The sequence below is a fragment of the Tupaia chinensis genome, unplaced genomic scaffold, assembly GCF_000334495.1.
Source record: "Tupaia chinensis unplaced genomic scaffold, TupChi_1.0 Scaffold000159_1, whole genome shotgun sequence".
Lineage (NCBI taxonomy): Eukaryota > Metazoa > Chordata > Mammalia > Scandentia > Tupaiidae > Tupaia > Tupaia belangeri.
In genome coordinates, this window is record NW_006159630.1 from 8,654,795 (window position 1) to 8,673,947 (window position 19,153).

A 19,153-nucleotide genomic window follows, 5' to 3' on the forward strand; every position below is an offset into this window, starting at 1 on the left:
ATGGCCTGCGGTTTGGGGAGGGAGGCCCCGGCAGGCTCTCGGCAGTTCCTGTAACAGAACCAGCCTCTCCTGTCAAGCCTGAAATCAAATCGCCAGAACCTCCAAAGCCAGCCGGAGATGAGCAATGGATAAGCCACTCTGGGGGCTGCTCTGAGCTCCTGCTTCATGAGTTCTGACACCAGCTCCAGCTTGGCGTCCTCACAGCCAGGCTTGGCCACTGGCAGCTCCCCACGTTGCTAGGATCCCTGGTTAATCAGAGGAGCCAGAGTCGGCCACAGTCGGCCTGAGCTGTGGCGTGTTCTTTGTGCTCCGTGGGCCCGTGGCTGGGTGGCTGGTGTTGGGAAAGGAAAAGGGGACGGCTGCTCTGGCCCACATGGTGAATGCTCGCTCTGGCAGCAGTCAGCAGTGCCGGGGCTAATACTTCTCACGGGGACTGTCAGAATAACCCGGGACAGATTGTTAGTGCCCGGGGCCGCTGGGTGCTAGGTTACTCCCTGTAGCAAAGGGTTAATCATTCCTGTGTTCCTGGAACCCACTGCCAGCCCGCATAACCTCAGTCTTATGCTGACATGGCGGTCGCCAACAGCTAACACAGCTCACAGCCCGGGTCCGCCGTGTGGCTGGAGGGTGCACAGGAAGCTGGCTCTCTCCCTGCTCCAGATGGTCGCTCCCCACCCCTCCAGGGCTGGCCGCTGCGTTGGCCAGGAGACCACTGCCCGCTTCTCCCACCCAGGGCCTGCGTGCATTTTTCCACCCAGGTTGGCTGACCATGGTGCCGACCATGGAATGCTGGCCCTGGCCTTGCCTCTATTGATTTTCCAGTGGTCCCTGGGAGGCCCAGCATGGTCCTCTGGTGTCCCGGGTTTAGGGTGGTGACTCCGTCCTGAGAGGTGGCATGGCAGACTGGGTGAAAGGAGGGGCTGAGCCAGGGCCCTGCGGAGGCCAGGGCTGGTGCATTGCCGGAAAGCTGGGGACACAGGGGTCAGTAATGCCAGCAGGGAAGAGGAGGGAGGCAGAGAGGGGAGGGGAGCAGCCAGTGGGTGCATGGCCTGACCCTAAGACTGCACGAGAGCAGGCTACCATTAAGGGATGGGCACCTCCTCCCTGCGCTCCCCCGGCCCCTTCTTTCCTGCTCCCGCTCCTCGCCTTTGAGGAGTGTCTAAGAGGAGATCACCTTGTCCCCTATCCCCTTGCATGGCTTGTGCTTCGTACTACGCAGAATAGACTCAACACACCACTCTCTACAAGCCGGAGGCCCGCCAAGCGCTGCCCACCCAGTGAGGAATTCGCTGGGGGTTTGCAGGCCTGCAGACCAGCCCTGTCCATCAGCCGACTCCCGGGGCTGCAGGCCAGAGCCCAGCGTGACATTCCAGCAGCTTCTGGCTGCCTGGCGGCCCAGCCCCACCTTTGTCTCCTTGTGAGCGGAGCGTGCTGGTAAACAGCAACAGGAGCCCTGGTTCTGGAAGGCAGCGCAGGGTTCTTGATAAGCCGAGCCTATCAGGCAAACGCCGATTCAGCCCCAGATTGCATGTGCACTGACCTGGGCACGCCAGCCTGCCCTGGCTGGAAACACCAGCTCTGCCACTTGGGGCGCATGACCTTGGTTGGATGAGGAAAGCTCTCGTCAAGGCTTGGTTTCGCCTATAAAATGGGATCAGCAGTTCCTCCTGCCAGCCGGTGCTCTGGGCATGAATAGTAAAGGAGTAGGTGTCAGCCGGTGGCATTGTCATCATTATCATCACTGATTCAGAGATGAGAGAGAGGGAGCCATGTGCGGACAGTGGGTTTGCACCCCTACTTAGACTTCAAGGCTGGAGCACAGGCCAGGCAGGGAGACAAGGCTTCTGTTCCTTTGTTCAGCACTCAGGAGGTGCCTGTGCTGGGGGCTGGGCTGCAGAGACACATAAGCATGGTCTTGCCCTGGAGGGACCTCAGCCTGCCAGGAGAGAGATGACACTAAGCAGAAAGACAACTGCTGGGACGCTGATAAAATCAGGGGGCCAGGCTCAGGACCCTGGAGCCTTCCTCAGAGGGATTTACACAGGGGGTGGGGGGACTGGGGAGGCAGCCCTTTGCGGGTCCTACCACACACTTGGTCCAAATATCAGACCCACCAATGGGCAGCCGTGGTGCCTCTGCTGGGTTCTTGACTTACCCAGCGGGGTCTGTAAAGAAATGTGGGGAAGAAAACCAGTAAGACCCCTCAGCCCCAGGGAATGGCTGTGCTAGCGCTGGGGACAACGTGGGCTAGAAGAGGAGGAGCCAGGGGCCCAGAATGGACAAGAGAGCGATGCTGCGTGAGTATGAAGCCGAGGTGCTGAGCCGGGCCGTGTTAGTGGGAGCTAGGGTAGTTTTGCATCCTGTTGGCCACAGCCTGGAGGACCCAGTGGCCCCAGGTAGACCTCCCAGGTCATGGGAGGGAGGGTCTGCAAGCTTGCCCCCCACCCCCACCCCCGTCCTTCTAAGACATCAGGCTCCTGGTCCCCTGAAGAGGGGATCTTACTAGGGCCTAAGGGGGCTTGACACTGGTCCCAAATCAGCCCTCACTGACACAGCAGGAAGACTTGGGCTCTCTCCAAGGGCCAGACTGGCCCCAATGGCCCTGCCCAGAGCCCCTGCCAGCCTCCCCACCAGCCAGGCGCCTGCACTAGGCCAAGACAATGCTCGCTTCTGCTCCTGTGTGGGCAGCACCCCTGAGCTCCTTCTGACCTAGGGGAGATAGAATTCTGCCCCAGGGAGCCAGGCTCAGAGAGCCATAGACACAGGGGAGTGTGGGGATGTGTAGGAAGCTTGGGCACTGAAGAGCAGGGTGCTTCGGGGCAGCGGAGGTGGGGAACAGATGGGGGATTCCTCTGTGGTCCCTTTCTCCTTGGGTCATATCCCCTAACTAAGCCCTGGCAGATCCAGGCAACTGGACCAGATCCTCTCGGATACCCGCTCTTTCCTGTGGCTGTTAAAAACACAATAGGTTTTTAATAAGAAAAACAAAAAAGCCTTTTATTTTCATCTGATGCCTCTGCAAGCAGACTTCAAAAAGTTAACAGGAAAAAAAAAATTTTAATATGTGTTTGTTTTAATGCAAAAAAACCTTGAAGTCTATGCTTAGTTTTTTTTTCATAATATGCATTTTCCATTCATTTTTGAAGACCCACCCCCCAACATGTATTTTGAATAAGAAGGGGGATTAGAAAAATAGAGTCCTGGTAAGTAAAGAAGGGCATTCCCATATGGTAAAGTATAGGCAGTGGGTCAGCCCTGTGGTCTGGTGGTTATGGAAGCTAGATCCCACATGGTCAGCTGAGTAGTTCGATTCCCAGTCCTCGTGTACTGAAAACCACACTGAGCCCCTGTGTGTGTGTGTGTGTGTGTGTGTGTGTGTGTGTGTGCGTGCGTGCGTGCAGTATCCTAGCAGGATAGAGAAATGGAAGTGAAGAGATGCGGTGTGACCATAACCCATCTAGGGTGCTTTCTCATTCTCCCTCTCTCTCTGACAAGCACACACACCCTCTGGCAAAAAGAGAAAAAAAAAAAGATAAAGAAACAAAAAGAAAAAGAAACCTTAGGCAGCCTCTTAAAATCATATTTACCAGCCATTCTTAATGACATGAAAACCAGAACACAGGTTTTTGCTATAGGGCGCGTGCGCTCGCCAGACAGAGAGAAAGAGAGACAGAAAGTGAGAAATCACCCCCCAGGGGGGATGGCCACGCCGCAATCCCTTCTCCTCCACTCTCCTCTCGAGATCTTGGGCACGCACGCACACGCGCCCGGCGTGAGTTTAAGCCACCGGGTCCAGGACTTGAACTGTGGTCAACTACATGGGAGTCCAGCGACATAGCCATTACGCCAACTGCTAGTTTCCTACGCATGTTCTTGCTCTGCAGGTTCTGCAGCATTGGTTGGTACGGTATTTTCTGTGTAGCACATATTTTTTACAGGGGTTTTAATTTAAAAGTAATGAGATGCTCCAACAGGTGTGCCCTAACACCATGGACTAGGACCAAGTGCTGAGATGGTGTCAAGCAGGCCGGCCCGCCAGGCCCTGCCTCAGGGAGCACTGGGGCCTGGGCTGGGGGTGTTGGAGGCTTCCCCTGGCCTCACCGGGCCTTGCTCTCTGTTCCCCATAGACGAGGGGCTGTGGGACATCCTTATCAAAGACATCCCCAAGGAGGTGAGCTCCTACACATTCAGCATGGACATCCTGAAGCCGGGCGTGAGCTACGACTTCCGGGTCATCGCCGTCAACGACTACGGCTTCGGCACCCCCAGCAGCCCTTCCCAGTCTGTGCCAGGTACCAGCCTATGGGGTGAGGGGTGGGTACCCCACAGAGGAGCCTGGGGACAGAGGCTGGGCAGAGGGGAAGGAGAGGACCCACAGGATGCCAAAGCCATTGGGAAGGTGATCAAAACTGAGGGGTCCCCTAGTTCTCCGAGCAGTGCCGCAGGGGTCAGGGCTGGGGTCAGCTCCAACTCTGGGGAAGTGGACCTTCAGTCTTTCTTTTAGAGAGATTTTGCTATAGGCACGTGTGCCCACTGGAGAGACAGAGAGACAGGAAGTGAGAAATTGGGGCACGCATGCACATGTGTCCAGCATGAGTTTTAAGCCACTGGGTCTGAGGCTCAAACCACGGTAGACTGTGTCAGAGTCCAGCAATGTAATCACTATGCCATCTGCTGGTCCCAGTCTCTTGGGTACCCTTTCAAGGCCTTGGGTATGAGTGAGATAGTAGGCCCAGAGTGCGAGCAACCATGAGCTCTTCACCCAGCAGGTTCAAGAGCACCAGGCAAAAACTATTTCCATGGAAACCACCCCCCCAAAAAAACAACCTCCTGTGAATTAGTGACTGACAGGGCAGGCCTCTTAGACCAGACAGAACAGTGCCCAGGACCGCCCCTCCACTCTCTTCTCCCCATCCTTCCCACCTAGAATGGCTCAGAGCTCTCAAAGGAATCCTGTATCTAAACCTGTGACCCCAACTCTAAGCACTAGCCACTCTGAATACCGAGGCTCCTTCCTCACAGACAGAAGTACAACCTGCGATCTCTACTCCCTGGAGGAATCCTAGAAACCTGGCCTCTTCCCTCCTCCTGCACTCCTTCTCCTTGCCCAGATTGGTAGAACCAAACCTTGGGACAGAAACACTTCAAGACTGGTCCGGCCCCATGGCCCAGTGGTTAACGGAGCCAGATCTTACATGGACAACCATATGGTTCAAATCCCAGCCCTAGTGACTTGGAAAATATGCCAGATTTGTACATGCATGCCTCAGATCCCAACAGGATGGTGAGATGGAGGAGCAGGGGGTGTGCTGTGACTACATTCCTGTTGGGGGTGCTTTCTCCCTCTTGTCTCTCCATCTCTCTGTCTCTGACAAGCTCACACACTCTCTAGCAAGTAAAAAGGAAACACTTCTGGGGTCAGCAGGTGGCGTGGTAGTTAAGCTGCTGGACTCCCCCATGGCTGACCACGGTTCCCAGACTTGGTGGCTTGAAAATCACACTAGACACATATGCACACATACCCAAAATCCCAAGAGAATGGAGGAGAAAGGACTGTGGCATGGTCATCCCCCCACGGGTAATTTTGCACTGCCTCTCTCTGGCTAGCGCACATGCCTATGGCAAAAACCTTAAAAGAAAGAAAGAAAAAAGAGACGCTTAAGAAGAGCAGCATGGATTAGTATTAGTGGCTCAGAAAACATAGTACTGGGACTTTGAAAGAAGAGAGCCCCACCCATTTGTGTCACCCTCCTGTGTCACCAATTCGCATCTCCCTGAAGGCCAGAGAAACACACACAGAAATCTGGGTCTGCATGTTAACAAAACCTCTAGGCAAAGGAAGACCAAAAAAAGGAAAAAGTAGCTAGTACACGGTCACTCTCCTCTCTTGTGCCCCAGCAGACATCACCAAAAGTAGCTAGTATTCTCCTGTCTCACTCTCCTATCTTGTGCCCCAGTAGACATCACCAAAAGTAGCTAGTACTCTCCTGTCTCACTCTCCTATCTTGTGCCCCAGCAGACATCACCAAAAGTAGCTAGTACTCTCCTGTCTCACTCTCCTATCTTGTGCCCCAGCAGACATCACCAATCAACCCAGCTCTGTTTCCTGATGAGTTTGGAAGCAACTTCAGAATCTTTTTCCAGACACTCCTCCTCCCCAACCCTTCACCTTTACTGACTGATCAAAGCTGGCAATCGAGATGAAACCACCCTTACCAGCTTGTCATAGGTTCTGCCCTGTTCAGAGGGCACAGGCCCCACCTACTCATAAATCATGGGGGTACTTGGTGGGGCCCCCACTGGGGTAGCAGGGTTGGAGGTGAAAGGGGGCTGAGCATCCAGGACCTGACACCTCGCCTCTGTTCCAGCCCAGAAGACCAATCCCTTCTATGAAGAGTGGTGGTTCCTGGTGGTCATCGCCCTCGTGGGCCTCATCTTCATCCTGCTTCTGGTCTTCGTGCTCATCATCCGAGGCCAGAGCAAGAAGTACGCCAAGAAATCGGATTCGGGTGAGTGAGCTGGTCCTGGCCTGCTGGCTGGACCGACTTCTGTGTGCCCACCTCCCTTGGGCCGGGCAGGGCTGGGCAGGCCTCCCCCACGTGCCCCTGCTGTGGTAGACCAGGCAGCTGCCGTTGCTGCAGTCTCTGGCCCCTGTTGTCCCAGTTCCAACAGGAGAAAGGGGACGTCCTAGCCAGGTGGGAAGTCAGAGGGCAGAGAGGAGGCCATGCCGTCTAAAGGGTGTCCCCCACCCTCCAGGGAGCAATGCCAAGTCTGGAGCCCTCGGCCACGGGGAGATGATGAGCTTGGACGAGAGCAGCTTCCCTGCCCTGGAACTCAACAACCGGCGTCTCTCTGTCAAGAACTCCTTCTGCCGGAAGAATGGCCTGTACACCAGGTACTGGGCCCTCTGTGCAGGGGCTTGGAGGGTGGAGGCTTGGGAGCCAGGCCCTAGGGCCAAGCAGAGCCTGGGTGTGGTGAAGCTGGGGGTCCACAGAGCAGGCAGTGCCCACCCAGTCCTACCCTGTCCTGAGAAATAACATTCGAGCTATGGGGCTGGGAACGGTCACGGGCAGACTTGGCACGGCCCAGCAGGTGGACAGGGCTTGCCCTGGTCTCACTAGACCTGGCCTGGCCTGAGGCAAAGGCAGACTGGCCCAAAACTCACCCGGAGGTGGCTGTTTAGGGTCCCTGCCACAGCGGCAGCATGCAAACACCATGCAGAATTCTGCAAACACCTGCTGCTGGTTGCAGCCAGATGCTCCAGTAACAGGCAAATAGCCACTTGCACAAAGGTGAGACGGACCCAGCCGTGGCACCCTGGGTGTCTGGGCAGACACACAGTACAGCTAATTCCCTCCCTTCCTAACTCCCTCCTGGTCCAGGCAGGTATAGCGACCCTCTCCCCTGGGCCCTTGTTCACTCCCACTGGAGGACAGTCCCAGCCACTGTCACCCTCCCAGGGTGGCAGCCAAAAGCAACCAATGAGGAAAGGACAGGCTGATCGTGCATTGCCCTGTTTTCTCCAACCCAGGGCCCTCCTGGGCTCCAATTCCTGTGGCCACCGGGCTGTCCATTTCCAAGCCAGGGACAGCTGCTGGGCCCCCTGGGCCCTCCTGTGGTGTGCTGCTACAGTTCTATGCTCCAGGAGCTCAGAGAGATGGGGGGGCTGCGCCCAGAGGGGCTCCTGCCTGGGCCTTAGCCCCATTAATATTCCCCGCACATTGGAGGCAAAAGCAGGGCAAACCGAGCCTCTCAGGCAGAGCTCACAAAGCTTCTCTCTGTCTGGTCTGGAGTCTCTGTGGGAGGACGCGCTGTGTGAGTTCACCAGGACAGGAGGGAGGGACAGAGGGCGGGGCTCCAGGCCAGCGGGGACAGCTCTCATCTCCTGCCAAGTCCAGCCCCAAAGAAAGAGCTGCTTGAGGCCTCCGTGGCAGGCCTAGCCGGACCCAGCATGGCCAGAGCAGTCCCGCCAGACTGGCCCCAGGGTCTGGTGCAGGAAACAAGGGGGCATTTCACAGCAGCCTCACCTACCCCGGCCCTTCCCTGTACCTCCCCCCCACAGCACACACCCCAAGGCCCCGCGTGTCACCTGCAGCGCGGCGTATACAAACCTCGTCTGTGCCACCAGCCCCAGGCTCCAGGGCCCTCGCCCCAGCTGTGGTGACACTGCCCATGCCCACTCCCTCCCCACTGGCCCCGCAGGTCACCACGACAGCATCAACTGCCACATTCCTTCCCTGCTGCTCCTCAGGCCCAGCTCCAAGGCCCTGGCAGACGCGGGGTGGAGGGGGACACAGATGTAGGGGCTCCATGGGCCTCGGCTCCTCCAGGCCACCCTCTGGTCTCCTGGCCAGGGAGTCTGCTCCAAATGAGGCACGCTCAGCCTCTCTCCCACCCTCCAGGTCGCCTCCACGGCCCAGCCCAGGCAGCCTGCACTACTCCGACGAGGATGTCACCAAGTACAACGACCTCATCCCAGCAGAGAGCAGCAGCCTGACCGAGAAGCCCTCGGAAATCTCCGACTCTCAGGTGCGGGGCAAGAGGGCCGGGAACCCGGGGTGGGGGCAGCACCGTGGGGTAGGCAGTGAAAGCAGAGGCTGCAGCAGAGGCCTCGCAGGAGGCCTGTTTTAGGGGCTTTCTTCTTTCCCTTTCTTTCTGGGGCTGTAAGGATGAAGGGGGCTAAGACACTACCCACAAGTCATTCACGAGCCAGTTGCCACCCCTCAGGTTCTGCTCAGTTTGTCTCTAGTGCTAAGGGGGTCCCTGGAACCATGACATAGGAGCCCCCACAAGGAGCTCCCCCAAGAGTATGGACCTCTACACTTATAGGAGGCACCACATGCTGTTCTTGGTAGCTCTGACCTGCAAAGAGGAAGCTGCAGGCCAGGAAAGGGTGCCCCCAACAGCCAGAAGGTGGGCACGGCCTTGCATTGCCAGAAGCCTAGAGAGGCTCCCACCTTCACCACTCAGGATCAGAATGCATTCCTGAAACCAAGGAGGGAGGCAGTGTAGACCAGCCAGGCTTTAAGCTTTGATGATCTGACCCGAGTTTGGATCCCAGCTCTGCTGCCTCTGACCTGGGGCTCTCTGATGTGCTTGGTAACACCTTTGAGCCTCAGTTTCTCCACCTGTCGAATGGGCAGGGGTGACCCTAGATCTCTTACGGTGCTGTGGGGAGGGTTTGCCAAATGAGATGCAGGTTAGCTCAGCGCGGGGCGTGGCACACAGCAGCCATCCCATTAAGGTCGACTTGACGTCAAGAGGGGCCCAGTCCAGTGGCAGAGTCAGTAACAAACTGATCTGCAGCACTGGAAGCCACACGACTGGCTGCAGTTCAGATCCCAAATCGACCTACAAATCCACCAGGTACCCGTGAGCCTAAGATCCTCACAAGCTGGAAGGCTGTGGGAAGGGAGTCGTGGCACGGTGACTCCGTCTCTCGCTTGTGCACTCGTGTGCTGTCTCTCATGAATAAAATATATAAGCTTTATATTAAGACCAGGACAGCGCCTCAAAAAGGCACAGAGATTTTGAGAGCCAGCACTCGGCAGGTCACGCAGGGACACTGTCCCAGGCTCTGAGGGAAGGGGCCCAGTCCATCCCAACCCTGCAATGTGACAGCCTCCCTCGCAGGCCCCCTTGGCCTTGGCCAGGCCTGGTGGTTGCCAAGGAAAGGCCACGAAAGGCCACTGTGTCCCATGCCCCAGACCTTTCTGTCCGGCCCTGGGAGAGGAAGAGGAGGAGGAGGTGCCCCAGGGGGCAGGGCTGTTGGCTAGGTGGGAGGTGCCAAGAAGCCTAGGATCCGGTCATGGGCCCCATGGACTGAGGGCCTCTGCTTGCTGCTGTTTTGTTCGGCTCCAGGGTTACTGATGAGCTTGGCAGAGCCAGAAAGGCTAGACCCGACTCCCCAGCTCAGAGCTGGCAAGGATAGAGACCCCAACTTAGCCCAGCTTGCTCAGAGAGCCCAGTGTGGGGACAAAGCGGCTTCAAATCCACATGAGTCAGGCCACAGCATCTTTTGTGGGCTTTTAAGTCTCTGCAGCTGTGCAGACATTGGGACTCATAAGCTGGCATGTGGAGTCCGGGTCTTTCCCCTGAAGTATGGTTGGTTTTTCTTTTTTCCCCAAAGATGACGGTCTGTATTTAGATCCTAGCCTCTCAAGGCAGACATAAGGAACTCCCTCTGCCCATGGGCTCCCACATGGGCTTCTGGAGCCATGCTCCCATCTGTGGAGCGTGCACGGCTGAGAGGAGGGGCTGCCCTCAGCCGTCTACAGAGCACAGCACTCTTCCACCCTCGCTGGCTGGGTGCCGAGCTTTCAGGGAGTCAGTCCTCTGAGTGCAGACGCTGCCTGGATAGCTGGAGTGTTTGTCGTTACCATCCGTGCATGAATCTAGATGACCCACACATAGGACTCAGGGCTGGTCCTTGAGGCCATGCCGAGGCCTTCCAGCCCTAAAGAAGTTACTGGGAGAAGAATCTCTGTGCTCAAGACCACTCCTCTTCAGAAGTTGCCTCCAGGGTGGACAGGGGGTGCTTGGAATCCTCTGCTCAGCCCTTGGCCTGCCGTTTAGAACGAGCCCATGACTGGAACACTGTTTCCATAGCAAGTAGGAACCAGCCCCTGCAGTGCACATGACCTAGGGGAGGAGGCCCTTCGGGTGCCAGAAGTCAGTTGGCACAAAGGAATGCCCCAGTGCCTTTTGAGGGTGATTGAGCACAGCCCAGGCTCTGAACGCCTACCTATAGAGTATGGGATGGTTTGGGTTTGAGTTGAGTCTTGGTTGGGTTGGGTTGGGTTTATTTACTCTGCAAGCTAAGTTCCAGGGAAGCAGAAACTTTTCACAGTCTTGATCATTGTTGTGTTCCCAAAATCGTAAAAAGACTACTCTATAAACATTTATTTAAAAAATGAAAGGTCAGCTCAGCAGACAGCATAGTGGTTATAATCCTGAACTCCCACATGGCCAACCGCGATTTGAGTCTCAGACCGGGAAACTTGAAAATCATGCTGGGTGCTTGTGCACACATAACCCAAATTCCAGGAGAATGGGGGAGAAGGGATTGCCGCATGGCCATCCCCTGGGGGGGGGCGTGATTTCTCACTTTCCCTCTCATTGTCTCTCTCTGTCTTGCTCCAGTGAGAGCACATGCCCTATGGAAAACAACTTTTAAATTTTTTTTTAAAAGAGGAGTGGTCTGAGGCCAGCAGGTGGCATGACGGTTAAGGTGCTGGACTTCCACTTGGCCAACTGCAATTTGAGCCCAGACCTGGCAGCTTGCTTTCTCACTTTCCCTCCCTCTCTCTGTCTGTCTCTCTGTGTCTCTCTCTGGTGAGCACATGTACCCCATAGCAAATTAAATAATAATAATAAATAAAATTAAGTAAATATATAGATATATATCATTGAGAGGTCCTTGGGGAAATCAGGCAGAGTAGACTCAAAACCAAATACAGATCCCCAGGATAGAGAGGCAAAGATCGTAGTTTAAAGTGGTTACTCTTTTTTGACCAACACCCCCACACCACATACACATTCAAACAAGCGTGATCCCTTCAGAGCAACACTGATAACCACCGCCCTATCCCCTGAGGCTGTGTGCTGCCCCCCACAGGGCTCCTCACGTTACTTCACCTCCCCAGGCTCTCAGGTCAGAGGGCTGAGTGAGTGGGCTCAGAACCTAGAGACAGAAAGTACCGACCTGAGATCCGAGTTCCAGCCGAGCCAGACCCTGCGCACAGGCATCCTCACTACAGAACCAGCTGAGCCCTCCTGCTCTGCCATGCCCTGGAACCCTGCCCACGAGCCAGTCATGTCACCCTCACTGCAGATCTTTCTGGAAAACCTAAAGAACCCACTGCTAAGATGCTCAAGAGGACCAGATACCTTATTCCTCTATCCCATCATACTTGAGAGTCACCCTGGATTTTCTGAAAGAAAAAAGGAAGCCTCAAGCCTGTCCCTAAAGAACAAAGACAAGCTGGGACCAGCAGTTAGCGTAATGGCTATGTCGCTGGACTCCCATGTTGTCAACCGTAGTTCAAGTCCCGGACCCGGTGGCTTAAACTCACGCCAGGCGCATGTGCGTGCCTGCCCATGATCCCGAGAGGAGAATGGAGGAGAAGGGATTGCGGTGTGGCCATCCCCCCGGGGGGTGATTTGTCACTTTCTATCTCTCTGTCTCTGTCTGTCTGGTGAGCGCACGCGTCCTATAGCAAAAAACCTTTCCAAAAAAAAAAAAAAGAACAAAGACAAGCACTCATGGTGGTAAAGTGCTACAGGCACTAAAGTTGCTCCCTGAAAAGACACCCAGGCAACTTTGGGTAACAAGATCCCTGGGATAACTATCTGGTCTTCTCAGAGGGCTGCTTGGAAGGGAGACACGTATGTAAAAGCAGCACATGTAATGGATTGGTGAGAGCCCCATAATGACTCTGCAGCCCGGGGAGCGTCCTTCCCAGCCCTTTGTAATACCATCCACCCAAAGAGCTCGTCTTAGCCTATTGTTGTGTTGCTAGCAGAAATACAAGGCTGGGTGATTTGTAGAGAATAGAGGTTTATTTGACTCAGGATTCTGGTGGCTAGAAAGTCTGAAAGTGTGAGGCTATGGAGCAAAGAAGGCAGACAGAGAGAGAGAGAGAGAGCGCGCGAGGAAACAGAATTCCCCACTTCCCCTGGTTGTCCCTCCCATATCCCCCAGCCAACTGGATCCTGCATTCTCATTAGGCTCCACCTCTTAAAGGTCTCACCTTCCAAAGCCATTACATTAGGGACCAAGTTTCCAGAACATGAAATTTTGGGGAAACACAGCATTATCCAAATCATAGTTTTCTGCCCCTGACCCTCAAGGTTCGTGTTATTCTCATATAAAAAATATAGTCATCCTCTTCCACTAGGTTAAAAAGTCCTAATTTGTTCCATCACCAACTCAAAGGTCCAAGTCCAAAGCCTTTTCCGAGACTTGAGGCAAACTCTGTTCAACTGTGAGCCTATTAAATGAAGAAAACACGGTGGCAGCTTTCCAGATGTAATGGTGAGACAGAGTAAAAGTTCCTTTATCACAGGCCAGTAGGTGGCGTGGAGGTTAAGGCAGCTGTATTCCACGTGGCCGACTGCACAGTTTGAGTTCCGGACTGGCAACTCAAGAATCATGTTAGACGCGTGTGTGTGCCCAAAATCCTAGAAGAGACTGGAAGAGAAGGGACTGTGGTGTGGCCATCCCCCTGGGGAGTGATTTCTCACTTTCTCTCCCTCTCTCTCTGTATTTTTCCAGTGAGCACACACGCCCTATAGCAAAACCTGTTAAGATAAAATTCCCACATCACCAGAAAAGGAGTAGCAGACGCCAAGGAAGTCCATAAACCCAAGAGAGTAGACATGAGATCTTAAACCTGAGAACGACCTCCTATGACTTCATGTCTGGAGAGTCAGACCCCTACTTTGGGGCACGAACCATTGTCTAACCACAGCAGGGCTGTTCCCAGAGTAGTCCGTGAGCAGAGGCCGAGTCTGTGCAGCCCCAGGCTCACCACAGGCGTCCAGAGTGATTTGTTCTATTGCATTGGGATTGCTCTTGAAAACCAGGCACTTGACTGTAGGGTCGGCACAAGTCGTCCAGTTCCCAGGAGGCTGTTGCCAGAGCATTGGTGTCCGCAGAGATAGAAGAGCCTAGAAAGACTCTGAGGACGCTTGGCAGGGAGGATATTCCTGCCACCCCTTGCCCAGTGTGCCAGTATCAGTGCCCATTGTTTAAATGTCCACTGCCACCATACCTGTTGGTAAACAGCCACCACCTGGGCCCCTAAGTGTTGCCAAGAGGACCTGGGGCCACAGCTCCGTGGTTCTGCCACTTACAGGGCTAGGCTGACTCAACCAGGGACGGCAGGACCCTGCTTCTGCCTGAGGGCTCTCCTCTGTGCTCCTGGGTCGGATTGGAGTCTGCACCTTGATCACTGCTGAGGTCTGGATGTCCCATCTTCCCAGGGAGGTGAGGGCAGCTCCAGTGGGTACAGAGTGAGGGGCAGATGCTGACTTCTCAGCACTCACTTCTTTTTCTTTGTAAATTCTGTTTTCCTTTATGCATGATAGAGTGTCTGCACATGCACCTGAGAGAGAGACAGAGAGAGAGAGGAGCACCCTCCACAGGGTCTGGCCACACTGCGTTCCCCTCCCTCCATTTCTCTAGCCCACTGGATCTTGGGCACTTGAGCATGTACCCGGCATGTTTCAGGCAGACCAGATCAGGGATTCAAACCATGGTCTCCAGGTAGGATCCAGCTTCTCCAGAGCAGCGCATCCCTGCTGCACCATGGAGTCAGCCAACTCCTCATTTCCTGAGTGCACTCTGAGGACACAGAGCTGACCAAGACATGGCCCAGCCTCCCAGGAGCTCCCAGTGGCCTGAAGGGTTAGACCTGGGGGCAGAACAGCAGCCTCCCCCGACGCTCTCGTTACCCCCCTTAAATTCTGCTCCCGCATGAGACAGCTCTGCCAGGATTGTGTCTTGATGTGAGCCCCCAACTCTGCGACTTCCTCGGCGGGCGGCTGGTGGACTCCTGGTAGCTCTCCTGTGACAGATGACAGGGCCCTCTTCCTGAGGGTCAGCAGCACCCAGGCCGGGCTCTCAGCTTCAGCTGCAGAGTGACCACCCTTCTTTCTGAAGTTCCCCCGCCCCCTGCCCCAGGTCGTCTGAGAGAGAGAGCTTTGCTTACCCTGCTTAGTTTATAGGTCTGAATCAGACCACCCGTAACTCATTCTCCAAAACTGGCAGCAATCTGCCAGCCGTTTTCCTGTGATAGGGCAATAAACAAGAAGCCAATTTGGGCCATAAACACACGTGATACCATGTGAAAAAGTCCGGAGCAGGGCTGAGGGGAGGACTAGAGCAGGCTGGGGCGGCTCGAGGGCTGGGCCCCCAGGGGTGCAAGAGAGGAGGACTCAGGCAGAGGGAACAGACACACCCAAAGACTGGAGATGCAAAGCCAGGGCTCATTTGATGGAACTTCTAAAAACGCAGTATGGCCTCGTTCCAGCTCCATTTTCAAAATAAGAGCCCATGTTTGCCAGAAAAAATACATATATTTAGCACACAAATAAATCTCAATGGAAAAGGAATTCCAGGCCAATGACAAGTATATTCTCATCTTGTTATTCAGTTCTTTTCAATATCGTGGACAGCCTCTTCAGGCTCCTTTTAGTGGGATGAAGGGTATGTGAGGAGGTAAGAAAGAACTCCAGGACGAATCGTATTTCCTGTGCCTTTCATCAGGCACACAATTCCAACAGCGAATATTTATGCAGCATTACTAGGAGCCGAGAAGGGCACTAAGATAGTTCCTAAGTTCATCCACCTCATCTTTAGAGCCCTCTGGGCGGCAGCCCCAGTGATGGTGGCGGGTGGCCATTTTCAGGTAGAGATGACAAGGAAGGGAGGGCCCCTCCCTCCCCTGCCACCACCAGCAAGCCCAGCCCCTCTCTCTTCCCACCACGTCTGCCCCACATTCCTGCGGTGTGCAGCACACAGGCTGGGCCAGGAGGCTCCCGGGAGGAATAAATGCCACTTTTGCCCTCCACGGAACTCAGGCATTCATTCCTTTGTGCGCTGATTCAACAGCTATGGTGTCACCCGGAAGTCATAAAGTGTTTTCTGTGTTTTCCATGTAAAAACGCATCGTGACTTTTCCAACAACCCGATGTTGGCTCTGCACTCTGGACAGTACTTGGCACTGTGGACGTCTGGTGGCTGTGGTGGCGGGCAAGGCGGACACTTGTGCGGGTGACATTATGGCGTGTCGTCATCTATTAGGAGACACCGCAAGCGTGTAAAGAATCATGTGCTCTCGCTGCTCACTAAAATACCACGGATCCACTGTCGCTAACTTCAGGAAGAAAGTGGTGAACGCACCTCTTTCTGCGTGCTTTTGTACTGCCCAGAATCTGGGGAAAAGGTCCTTCCACATGGAGCCGCGGAGAGGGCTGCCTGGAGGAGGCAGCACCTAGTTGAGCTGGGTCTCCTAGTGTGAACAGGATCTGCTTGGTAGAGGGAGCAGTGGACTGGCCTACGGCGGGAGTGGTGGTCATGTCTGCCTTCGCCCTCCTCCTGACGTCTGGTCTTTCACCTGTGTCTGCCTCTTGCCCACCAAGTAAGGCCACGAGTCCAGCAGATACAGCGGAGGCCTCATCTCCCGCTTGTCCTTCACCTGACCCGCATGGCCCTGGCAGCTCAGGCTTACGCCAAAGAGCAGAGGAAGTTCAGGGAGAGGGAGACAAAGTCACACGAAGGTGGCCGGCCCCTGCCACAGGCCAAGCACTGTGCTTCACATGTTCCCACTGAGCGTCCAACTGCCTCCCCACGCAGGTGGGATGGTCCCCTCTGAACATCTGGGGAAACAGAGGCTCAGAGAAGTGACTCAGTGAGCTGTGGGTCACAGATCTCAGAAGCAGGCAGCTGGGAACCAGATCGAAGGGCCGCTGGCTCCGGGGCCACGTCTGCTGCAGCCTGGCCTTGCCCGGCTGCCCAGCACACAAGGCACTGGAGGAGAGGCCTTGGCTGGCCCCACTCCCATCCAGGGAACCTCCGTGACCTCGAGGCCCCTGGCCACTGACATCTCTGACAGCCCAGGGTGGGCACACCTTGGCTGTCACGTTATCTACAAGGGTATAGGCAGCACACACGACACTGTCCCCACTGACAGTTTTCAACAGACATTCCTGGGAAGCTTCTAGTTGTTTTAGCAGGAGGAGCAGAACCCTGACAAAGCAGTGTCCCAACGGGACATCTCTGAAGTCCTTCAAAGGCTCCCACAGACTTAGCGCAGCAGCACCACCACCACCCCCGAGGCTGCGGCCCTGCAGAGACCTCAGCCGCCAAGGGAAAGGCTGTCAGAGGGCACAGGCAGGCCCGCTGTGCCCGGGCACGTGGATAGGTGCAGGAGGCCTGGGGCCCCGGGTGTGGGGTGGGGCGGAGCTCAGGCTGCCCGGCTGCAGAGGGTCTGCACAGGACGACCGCTCCGTCATTGACCAATGCATTCCTTCCAGACTTCGTGAAGTCCAGTAAGACAGAGCCCCCAGCCTGACCCCAGGATCTCAGCACCTCCCCAGGCTGGACGGTCCCCACCCCACTGCCTGCTGGGTCTGGCGCAAGAGTCTTTTCAGCTGGAGGTGACCGAAAGCACAGGGCTTGGCTTTGCTCCCTCTTCTCTGTTCCGTCTCTTTTCTCCGGGGTCCTCCCTCCTCCTGGTCTCCTCCCCACATCACCAGTCCTGGGGTCTGCACTCTGCCTCCCCAGCCCGCGGTAATTGCTGATTGAGTGACTTTGAGGTGCTGTTAAGAGGCCAGGGAGCTGAAGCAGTGCCTGATTGCCTGGCGGCCTGGCGGGACGGCCCTGAAAGGCCCCTTTGTGCTGGCGGCACTGGGAAGCTGCATTCAATTACCAGGAGGCTGCTCCGAGCTGAAAGCTGCAATCGGAGCCCGTGGCCCCTCGCTTGCTTTCTTCTTTTCTCACCCCACCCCCACCCCGAAAAGAAACAGATGTTCACCGAGATGGAGATGAGGCGGAAGCAGCAGTCGCTGAGGCAAAGACCCCTCCTTTGGCTTTGGAGTGCTGGGGGGGTGGGGGGCAGACCGTCCCCTAACCGCCCTGCCCCTCCCTCAGCGCTAGCTCTACCAGGCTCCCAGCTCTGCCCTCTCTTCTTCCCCCCATTAAGAATGCCGCCCCACCAAGAGCCTACCCCTAGTAGGTGGTCCACAGGGAGTAGTAGCTGTTGGACATGGATGATTCGAATGAAAGGGCCTGGGGATCCGGCCCAGACGTGCCCCAGTCTTCAGGGGAAGGAGTGCTTAGTGGGGTGGGAACCTTCTCCCTTCCCAGCTGCCTGACACAAGCCCCCAGCTCCTGGCCCCTTCTGCTCTCTCCCAGGGGATCTTTCAGGCCCCTCACTCCCTCTCTGCTCCTCCCATGCAAACCTACCCTCGCTCTCCCTAGTACCTTTTCTAGCTCTCTGTCATCTGTGAGTGCATGTCTACCCATTCCACAGACCTGCAAACTGAGGCTGAGAGCGAGTAATGGGTCCGAACTGACTCCTCTGCTAAGAGCTGCCACAGCCTCCTCTCACCTGAGAGACTCGTTCACTGCAGGAAGGGCCTGCCGTGATCTGAGGCCGGGGCCTAGGGCTAGCCAGAATTTTGGCCCTCCTCCCCACAGATGATGCTAAAAACCGTCCAAGCCAATTAGAGGGTGGCATGCTAACTAAGGGAAACTCAGGGTGTCCCTCTCTGGTCCCCCACACAGGCAAACCTCGCCGCTCCTGGTGGGAGGAGGCCCCCAGCCTCCTGCCTCATGGCACCTTGCAGCTTGCTAGGACTGCTCCTTCCTCAGCCAGGCATCCGGTGCTCCACCCCCAGCACGTGGGGCCCTCTGCCTGTGCCACCCCTTTGTTCTCCCGGCAGTGGCAGCTGGACAGCAGGCCCAGGAAGCGGCCAGTGCTAGGAGAAATGGGCTGAGGGACTTTGCATTGTCTCGGGCAATTGGCTTTGTCCACCAAGAGGACTGAGGTCCGGGGTGGGAGTGACGGTGGAAGAGTGGCTGAGGCTGTGAAGGAGTGAGGAGAGGGTGTGATCAGAGAGCAAAGCTAGCAGCTGACTGGGGAGTTTTTAGCCCCAGGGTGGGGGAGGAGGGGCTCTCACCCCCTGTGGACTTCCAGGCAGGGGTGTGCAGGTTAGGAGCATGCTTTAGAAAAACACGGGCAGATCTGAGTTCAAACCCAACTCCATCACTTCCTTGGGACAAAAGCCTCGCCCTTTTTTTTTTTTTAATTTTTTACATTAAATACATTAAATTGTTATACATCATTTAGATTGTGAAGAGACTTTACCCAGCATGATATACACCTCAGTCTAGCCCAGTTGAGACCACCATACACATCCTCGTCAACAGATAAGAAACCTTATCTGTGTCCCACAAGTGTCTTACCTCTCCATCTTCCCCCAAATTTCCTACACTCTTCCCCTCCCACACTCTCTTTCCACTTTGTCTCTCGTGTCCATAACAATTTTCAACGCTTTTATGTCCTCCAGTCTTTCAGTCTCTACCACAGAGTGCAGACAGTTGGTGTATGTTAAGTGGAGACATACAGTGTCTCTCTTTCATAGC

The 19,153-nt window shown here is 55.5% G+C and overlaps 1 protein-coding gene across 1 annotated transcript in view; it reads left to right on the forward strand.

Annotated features, from left to right (window-relative positions):
- SDK2 (sidekick cell adhesion molecule 2) overlaps positions 1-19,153 on the forward strand; it is a 131,090-nt gene that overhangs the window by 106,649 nt on the left and 5,288 nt on the right. Inside the window, 4 exon segments of the mRNA XM_027770819.1 lie at positions 4,128-4,292; positions 6,369-6,509; positions 6,757-6,895; positions 8,403-8,529. Coding sequence (XP_027626620.1) covers positions 4,128-4,292; positions 6,369-6,509; positions 6,757-6,895; positions 8,403-8,529 — 572 coding nt within the window.